Genomic DNA, 10,221 nt, shown 5'->3' on the forward strand with positions numbered 1-10,221 from the left:
TAGTCAGATTGGTGTGCTCACTGTGATTGTTGCTTTCACTACCTTTCAGCTATCGTATGCAACAGCTTTCTTCAAGTATCTTGCGTTGAACTCAGTTGTTGTACAACAGAAGACACCTGAAGAAGGCTGGAGAATACAACAGCTGAAACATAGTGAAAGCAACAATCCAGATCAGGATACCAGCCTGACTAATAAAAACAGAACACATAATATAAATTCCTCATTTCAGAAATATAGAATAGTAACATTTATTGTTCTTTTCCATTTTTTAAGTCTGTGTCACAAATAAATTTGGTAGTCCATAGCACACCATGTTAAACCAGTTAGGTCTTACTTCTTTGTCATCAAGTTGTGATAGGGACTTTATAGGACTGACAGATGTAGAACTAGCTGTTGCAGCTAATTTCGCATCTTTTTTCTTGTCAGCTACAGTATTTTTTTTACCAGATATTTTATCTTTGTTAACATAGTTTTCTGTGCTACGTTTTTCCTCCATCTTCAAAAATGGTACCTGAATATGTCGAAGTGTTTCCCCTGTAGAATACCCATCAGACAGCAAACATTTCATGGCTGTCTTCATATGCTTTATGTTCTGGTTGAGTTGGCATGACCATTGATTACCCATGATGCAATGTACTCCTGCTAGACTAAGCAGTAATGCGACTGAAACTGGATTTTCCAAAGATAAAACATCGTCTGATTTTGAAGCATCATGAAGAGAAAGACGCCTAAAGCTTGAATAATTTTCACTTAAATCAAACTGACAGACCAACAGGCATTTTGAAATGTTAAAAGCAGGAATTTTTACTGGATTTAAATAAGATGTTATTTTGTAAGGAGCAAGGAAAATGAAAGATCCACTTTCATTTAGATATGTTTCCCATTCTCCACTGCTTGCATTTCGAATATCTCCACTAAGTCCAATCCATTGGGATGTATAAGATTGTTCATATTCAGCTAAGAGAGATTTAAAAATCTTACAGAGATCATATTCTTCAGGTTCATTAAATTCATAATTGACATCTACCATGTATTTGAATGAATCTGTAATGATAGATTGACCCCATGGTGGCATTACATGATCGACAAGCTCTCTCTTCCGTTTCTTGCCAGTTTCTTTATTTACTGGTATACGGGTTGGTAGTGGTGGAGGCTGTTGCTGTTGTTTTTTGTCTTTCTTCTTTTTGTCTTTAGTTTCCTCAACGACTTCCTCTTGGTGGAATCTATGATAAAATAATTGCAAAGAAATGTCTCGTGACACTGATATTATATTTTCAAATTCACGAAATACACTCAAAGATTCCAGAGGAAGTTCAAGTAAGTCTGAATCAGCTAAAATAATAATACAACCATTCTCCGAACTTTCTTTAAAAGCGGTGCTTGAATATGTTGGTGCAAAAGTGTGTTGCAAAGCTGTTCGCAGTGGCTGAAGTACAGCAGCAAAATAATCTTCCATTAAGGCAACAATTTCTTCAAATTTTTCCTGCATCCACTCTTCATCATTCTCAATCACAAAACTTTCTGATATAGCTGAATCACAAGGTTCAAACTTTAAAGTATCAAGCATGTTTTTATAGTCAGACTGATTTTTTATTTGGAATTCTTTTTTGAGCAATGCTCGCCTGACATCTTTTTTATAAAGCTTTAACATGTTTAGAAGCTGGTGTAGTTTATCGGGATTAACTCTGAATTTTGCCAGAGAAGATCGTTTTAATAAACTTTGCGTTGTACTTACCGTTGGTTGTTTAGGGGCCGCTGCACTTTTAATTGATTTGTACTTCTCTAGGAGACTATAAAATATAAAATTTTTGTCAGGTGAATGCTGTAGAACTATAAAGTTGAAGTTGGAAGGGAATTCCTTTGCTATATCAAAATGATTTGTTAAAATCATTGTACTTTTCCAAGCCTGCCATTCTGTCTCCAATGAATTTGTTACAGAAGAATACGTATCAGTGCAGATGAAGTTTTTCTCAGCATAATTATTTAACATGTGTCTTCTTTGATGCAGAAGTGCTGCCAAACGACAACTGTAAGGGTTTGGTTGGCTGATCCCGAGTAATTTCTTTAAATGACAAGATGCCTGACAACTTTGATACAAAGCAAGGAAATGAGATGCAGCAATAACATCAAATTGGCCAATAGACTTCAAAAGTTCATATGAAGCCTGCATAATTATATTTGTTTGTTTAAGTTGAAAAGCAGTATTTAAAGCTTGAGCTAAGCATTCAGCTGCTTGAGCAAAATAACAAAAGGAAATGTCCTCCTTCCATTTAATTTCTTTAATTTTCTTGGATAAATTTGGAATTTGATTTAAGTGATTAAAAAATGGATTTTTTCCTTCTTTGCTTTCATCAGATTCTGTATTTTCAGTATCTGGTGTCTCTTTATCTGGCACTATATCAAACAGTGACCATAACAGAGAGGGATTTGCTTGTTTTAAGAATGACAAATTGAGCAAACATTTGCCAATGATAAGCAAACTTCTAGATTTAATCCACAGTATTGTTCTAGCAAGACTATGTGCTGAAGTTGCTTGGGACAGAATTTCATTAGCAATCCACTGCTTGCTTGTTGTCCATTCTTTCTCAGTTTCCAAATACTCGGGAGATTTGTTGATAAACTCCTCTTCTAGTTTTATCCTTTCAATATCATATTGATGCTTCTGTATTTTTTCAATTTCATGATTGGTTTGGATTGTTTGAATTTCAACCATAACTTCAGCACAACTTCTCTGCAAATTAGACAATTCTCGATGAATAGGTAAGCTTAAATTAAAATCTTTAGGAAGTATCATCATTATATCATTAAATATAGCTCGAGCATGTTCTATGGCTTGATTAAAGACCTTTACAGAATGTAGATAATATGACTGCATACTGTTTGTGTTGTTTGTGGTTGACAGAGCAATTTCATGTAGTAATTTGGCATGGTTGTGCATGACTTTGACAGCAGCTTTTGTAAACTTATGCTTGAGAAGAAATTCAGTTGAAATGTCAAAATAATTCAGTGGTGACTGAAACACTTCTTGTAGAGAAGCCGAAGGAAGGTCATTATATCGGCTCATATAGTATTTAATTTGAACTTCACCAAGTTTTGCTTGAATTAAAGCAATTGTATAATGATAACTGAGAGCTTGGTTTGGTCTGGTCAAAGATAACTTTTCAAATTCTTTAATGATTCTTTGTAGAAACTCTTCAACAAATTCATATCCATTTTTAGGAAAAGTTTGAAGAGCAGCATCAGTTTTCAACATTACTATTTCATACCAATATTCCATATCACCAACCATAATTTCTTCAGCTTTCATACATAAATCAAATGCATCTTTGTATTGAGCCTCAACAAAAGCAAGTTTAGCTTTTAAAAAGCATAATTTTCCTTGGTAGAATATATCTTTGAAACCTACAGCAAACTTATATGCCTCAATTAAGTATTTCCTGGCAAGCTGGTAATGTGTTTGCTCGATCAATGCTTCAGCAGTCTTTGTCCAAATTTGGTAGACAAAAGTGTCTTGAAAATAATGCCCTAAATGGCATTTATGAAGTAGTTTTTCTTTTTCTGCTTCCGATGAAATGTTTGGTTTAATGCAATAGTTATTCCTTTCTTGAACGTATTCATAAAATTTCTCTCTTATTTCAATCAACTCATTAGGAGCAATACCAGACACCTGATTGATGACGTTTTCATGGAAGGAAGAACACTGTGGCAAATTGAGTTCGGCACATATTTCCATTCTTTTACAATGAGTATAAAGAACGAAGGATTTAGAATGTGCTACAAATGAGGCTATGGTATGGTTCAAAGCTAACACCGGTAAAGTTAAGTGGTGAAACCCAATATTTTGAAGATTAGTTACCAATTTATCAAAGTAATACAAGCTTATCATTGGATCAGGGAAGGATTTTTCATTAATTCCTGTAGTCTCTAAACTTTGATGGGTAAAAATTTCTTCTAAATCACATGGTACTTCAAACACAGCCCATTCTTCTGGAGTTAGAGTAGAAACATTGGTGCTTAAGAATTTCTTTTTATTCTTTTCTTTTGTTGGAGATATACAGTTTTCGTTTTTCTCTTTCTTGTCTTTTCCCTTTTGTTTTGATTGAAAATCAGATTTGTTTGAGACTCCAGAGTCTTTATTGGTAAGTGTATTGTTCTTCGGGATTTCGAAGTAAAAGCTTAATGCAGCAGCCATGCACACTTGCCACAGCCTTATTGTAAATGAGTAAGCCAAGAGAGAATATTTTTCATAAAAAGGAGATGCAGGAGTGTAAATTGCGCATAAAAGGACATAGCTTTTGATCAAATAATTCAGTTGTTTCACATTGTTCATTCTTCCTGTAACTGCAGTACAGTCTTGAAGTGGAACTCCAATAATGATTTCTTTCTCCTGAGGAACATAAAACTGAAAGTCCATCTGCACAACATTTTCATTAATGTTGGAATTAGGAAGATTTTCAGTGTCTTGAAGAATAGTGTCTTGAGGAATAGTGTCTAATTGTAAAGCACTAACCCTTGGTGTTTTATCTCCTGGTTTTTCTCCGTCTATTTCAGGAGTCATGCACATAAGAATATCTATAGCCCATTCTATTTGATCCACAACAATTTGTTCAGGCATTTGGTATGTATAAAGCCACTCACTGAATTCAAGCAGATAATGAAATTTCTGCCAATTGTATTCTTCACTTGAGAGACTTTCAATTGCTTTTTGATATGCAATACACTGTTCTGATAATTTATTGCTGTGTAAAGCTATGTCTCGCCACATCACTGCAACAAAATCTTCTTTCTCATCTCGAAATCTTTGGAGATCCATTAACATGTTTTCCCCTAGTTTTGCTTTGACCATAATTCTTCGTCTGAATAACTGAATTTTATGAAAACTGTGTGGCAGGTCAGCTATAGCAGTGTTGAGGATTTTAATAACCGTTTTCCAGTCATTGCTGTCTTCGTAGCTTTCACATAAGACAATATATAAAGAGACCTGGAGCTTCTGGTCATCATCATCAGCATTAATCAGAACAGGGTCATTCTCCCAATTTCTCCCAATGTAGCCATACAATGTGATTCGATTAACATCAGGCACATAGGAATTGGTTTTTTCAATACTGTTTAACTCTGTGATTTTGTTTGTGACTTTGGATATATAGGAAAGAATTTCTTGAAGAGACGCTTTCAGAGATTTTCTTTCGGAGCTAATATTTATCAAAGGTAGAATTGTATTCCAATAATTTCTGGCAGCTTTCATCAAAATCTGATAATTATGTGATGGAATGGAAAACTCTGCAGCTTTTATAAAATTATTTATAGTTTCCCACCGATCAGTTTGCCCTTCCATATTTTCGGTCATACTTTGACCCATCAAAAGAAACAAATAACTAACTTTTTCTTCCATGTAACCATTATTTATGCCACTTCCAGTCTTCTCTTTTGCACAAGCAACAGATATTTCAGTCAAATATGAATCTGTTACTGCTTTTGCAACTTTTATCACAAGCTCATAATTTTTATAATTATAGAGAATTTCAGCTAATTGAGTACAAAGCTGTAGTTTAAGCAAATTATCTCTCCAGAGATGTTTCAGTACTGTGGCCACTAAGTTTGGCAATGGCAATAGGTCTTTGAATTCCAGAACCCCATTTTTTGTATGTGTATACATTTCTATATCGACAATAATTTGTGATAATTGTTTCTCAGGATCATCATCTTTAATTGAATTCCTATTAATCTGCTGTTGTGACATTTGCTTAGCTATGACCCAAGTTTTTAACAATGAAGCTTTCATAGGTAAAGGTATGGAAGAAATTTGCTTTTTTTTATTGGTAATATCAATAGCATATTCACAAACCTCTATGGCTCTTTTTAGATCAGGTAAAGCTTGAGGTGGAATTAACACCAGTGGAGGTTTTGATTGATTTTTTGACACAGATTTTTCTGGAGATGCATAAAGTCGAGTTGGTGATTCATTATTTATATCTGGAATTGAAGGCATCCATGGCATCATAAGTCCTGTAGCCAAATTTATACAGATATTTATAAGTAAGATAATAAATTCACTATAATCAACTTTTTGCATACCTTCCAAAATAGTTGAAAAACAACCAACAATTTCAGATTGACGATTTTGCTCAATAATATGGAGGTTGTAATTCCAAAGATAAGTAGCAGCATTACCAACAATGTGGCTGTCATTCAGGTTGTATCCAAGAATAAGACCTCGAAGAAAACTAGAACTAATTTTGGAATTCATTTGCTGAATCCACTGGCAGTATATTTGCCAGTCTTTGTCTTCAGCTGGATCGGCTGCTTCGTAATTTTTACCATGTTTGCTATAATCTTGAGGATAAACTGGCAAATCATTTAGTTTTACATTTTCTTGGTAAAGCAAGTTTAAACAAGCTTCTCCTTGAATAAAGTTGATCTCTGCTAAAACACGAACATGTTCCCGGTCACTGAGGGACAATTTATCACCCGTACCTTTTTTCTTTTTGGAATATAAAATTTCGTCAATATTCTCATCGGATTTCAATGCACTGTCAACAGAACTGCATTCTGTAGCAGTAACACTAACATCTTTGTATGCTGATAGCCATCTATTGTCATCATAAAGAAGACAAAACATAGCTGCTGTACGGCATACATCCCAAGCTCCATGCTTCCGAGCAACCTTTGATAAATCTGCCCAAAGATGCATCCGAATATAATCACATCTGTCTCCAATTCTAAGTAAATGACCATCAATTTTTTTAATATTAGCATCATACCTTTGAACACGTTCAACAAGCTGATCTGTCGTATTTGGCGAAAGCTTGACCTTTTCATAAAACAAACTTTCACTATCAAGAACTGTTTGGAATGCATCTGGTGACAATGTGATTCCTGCTTTTATAAGAAGGGCCCTCATACCTTCCTTTGTTCCAAGTGATTTTACCTCTCGAGCCTGTTCAATGATCTTTCCAGCAATATCCTCTGGATTGTCAGGGTTGAAATACATCTCTGATAGTAATGTCAAGCGGTTCAATTTCAAACTCAGTTGATTGTGATACACTTTTGAACCATCCAAAGCAATAGCTTTTTTTAAGTGGCTTATGGCAATTTTTATATGCTCCTTTTCCTCACACAAAGCTAATTCCCGATGAACCTGGCACCGAAGTTGAATAAATAGACTCTGAATGTCTTCAAGTGCCTGTGCAACCAATGTTAATGGTTTACATAAATGAGAACGTAAATTTGACTGCAATAATGGAAGAGAAAGATTCCACAGAGTGACACATCCACACTGAACAGAATGAGCATCATGCTGTTGCTTAGCTATGATAATGTTTTCTTCACAAAGTTTTATTGCTTTTAATCGAATTTTAACTGATTTCCTGCTATAGGATTCTTGGTGGGCACCAAGTAATTTTACCATTATTTCACTTTCTGCAAACTTAAACTGAGTGTAAAACTCTTTCTTATAATTGGAAGATTTCATAGCTGCTTGAATACACTTTTGTGCAAATGGTACTAAATTATGCTTTAGACACAGACGTGTCAACTCAAGTAATAAGTATTGTCGTTCTAAATTGTCTTCTGAAAGAGGTCGAGGTCTATGTACCGTCAGTTCCCTAGGAGACTTTTTCTTGCCTTCACGAGGAGACGCATTAGCGTGAACTGACTCTTCAACATACCCAAAGTTATCAGTACTTAGAGTTGCTATGTTAAGCTGCACCATTACTTTATATATTTCTCTGCCGATTTCTTTAGTTTCAGAAGTGTAATTCAACTTCATTATAGAGTAAAAAGCATGCAGCTCAGGCGAATTTTTAATTTGTCCTTGGCTCATAACGGAATCAACCAGTTGATAACGAACAATAAGTTCAAATAGTTTTTTAAAGAAAGTTATAGCATATTTTTTAACAAAACCAATTGCTGTTTTAGCAATTTCAATAGCTTCAGATTTCTTGCCAGTTTTTAAATACATTTCAATAAGCGTTACGGACAATATTGCTTTCCAGTTATAGTTAATGTCGGGCAGATCATTAAGAGCTTTGACAATAACATATAAAGTGTTTACGACGTAATTATAGAAACCGGGACGCAAAAATGGATGGCATAACCTCCAATAAAGTATTGAAGCGTTATAGATTTCACTGTGCAAAGCGGGGTTCTTAACGGCTAAGTTGATTGCTCTCGTGATATGTTGCCCCGCTTTTTCTAAATGTGTAGTATCAAAAATATTCGTAGGTGCCGATAACTGCGCCATATATAAATATGCCACACATCTATTAGTGTCAGTTGCAACTGCTCTCGTAAAAAAGAGATTGAGGCATTCCTCTGCAATATCATAAGCAGCACACCTAATAGCCAAATCGGAGCATTGTATTAAAATGTCGGTTGGTGTTGCATGTGGAAGATCTGTTGTAAACTGTAAGTGATCCATTTGCAAAATCATATCAAAGGCTTTCCGAATGTATTTTTGACATTCTTCTACGTCGTTACAATTCGCTACATAATCCATCAAATATTTTACTTCTATATCCATTTTGATTGTTTCTAAATTTCATATGACATTGAATTAATAGTAAAAATAAAAACAAAATAAAATTAAATTAATCACCTACTTTTGCTAAACTTTAAATGAAATGAAAAAAAAAATATATCAGCTTTCCAACAACTTCATACTCAGACACAAATAATTTTAAGTTTCGATAATCTGACTTGTTGAGCGTCGAATACTTTGTTTACATGTAAGGGCAGCTAACTCTCTGTTGCTATGTAACGAAGGCGTTTGAAGTGACGTCCCCTGAGTAAAGCCGATGTGAAAATAAAAACTATGAAATAAAATCTGGAATTCATTCATAGTGTCGCGAAAAGTATAAAATAAACATCTAAATCTCCTTATTGACCAAACTTTATAAGATGACGATGAATGTAAATAAATGGAAAGATAATGATATAATCAGAACAGGTAAAATATGTGGCAATAACCTGATATATAAATCCATTTGAAGTATTCTATTTAAATTCAAATCGTAAAGAACCAGAAGAAATTATGGTTTCAAATTTTAGTACAAGGCCAGCAATTTCGAGGACAGAATAAGTCGATTACATCTACCTCAGTGTTCAACCGGTATTTATTTTATCGATCCCGAAAGGATGAAAGGTAAAATCGACTTCGGCGATTTCCGTGACCACATGTTGTCTTGTCACTTGTCAGTTGGGAAGAGAAAGCTAATGGGTGGTGCGTGCGTACTTGTTGCTCTCTCTGTGTGTGTGCTTGTTCTTCTGTATATGTGTGTGTCTGGTCTGTTTTGTTTTTTTTTGTATTTATATGTTGTGGAATGTAGAAATAACACACAGAGGAACAAACATGCAGGCGATCTTTCGTCTTTAGTAGACCTTTCCGTCGATTTCCGTAAAAAAATTTTTTTTTTACATATGGGCTTGCGGGAACTTTTGAAGTAATGAGAGCGAAAGAGACTAAGAGAAAGCGATTGCATGACGAGGGAAGTTCTTTTGAAGTTACCGTGCATGGGAGCATTGATGTACATGTGTGTGTGTGTTTGATGGGATGTGGGAGACAGACAGTATGTTGTGTAAGTGAAGTGCTTCTGTTAGTGTGTGTGAAGAGACAGAGGTAACTTCAAAAGAACTTCCCTCGTCATACAATCGCTTTCTCTTAGTCTCTTTCGCTCTCATTACTTCAAAAGTTCCCGCAAGCCCATATGTAAAAAAAAAAAATCTTTTACGGAAATCGACGGAAAGGTCTACTAGAGACGAAAGATTGCCAACAAGCACACACAAACACACACGCGCACAAACAAGAACAAGCACACACACACACACACACACACACACACACACACAGAGGAACAAGCACGCACGCACAACCCCATTAGCTTTCTCTTCCCAGCTGACAATCGACAAGACAACATGTGGTCACGGAAATCACCGAATTCAATGTTTACATTATTTCGAGTCAAAACGGAAGATCGCCTGCTCAGCATGCCCCAGCTTCTGCCCGCTCGCCGCCCTAGAAGTAGAAGAAATATTGCCGCAGTGCTTTCTCTGCTGTTCCATCCATTCCATATCTCCGCTGCTCTAAGTAGCTTTCTAATAAAATACTAAACGTTTAATAGGGATTTATTACCTGGTAGAACTGGCGACGTCATTTAATTAGTTGCCCACCACATCACTTTTCTCACTCACATACGAAGGACAGAGATCCTTAAGGGGTACTAC

The 10,221-nt window shown here is 35.3% G+C and overlaps 1 protein-coding gene across 1 annotated transcript; it reads right to left on the reverse strand.

Annotated features, from left to right (window-relative positions):
* Nucleotides 1-264: 264 nt before the first annotated feature.
* Nucleotides 265-8,748, reverse strand: LOC115222740 (cilia- and flagella-associated protein 46-like). Its single transcript, XM_029793043.2, has one exon. It carries the CDS (start codon nucleotides 8,519-8,521, stop codon nucleotides 269-271), a length of 8,253 nt encoding a protein of 2,750 aa, XP_029648903.1. The 5' UTR covers nucleotides 8,522-8,748; the 3' UTR covers nucleotides 265-268.
* Between the last annotated feature and the right edge of the window lie 1,473 nt (nucleotides 8,749-10,221).

This window comes from Octopus sinensis, linkage group LG2, assembly GCF_006345805.1.
Source record: "Octopus sinensis linkage group LG2, ASM634580v1, whole genome shotgun sequence".
NCBI lineage: Eukaryota > Metazoa > Mollusca > Cephalopoda > Octopoda > Octopodidae > Octopus > Octopus sinensis.

Coding starts and splice junctions, on each gene's coding strand:
- LOC115222740 (XM_029793043.2), bottom strand. CDS start 8,521: ATGGATATAGAAGTAAAATATTTGATGGATTATGTAGCGAATTGTAAC.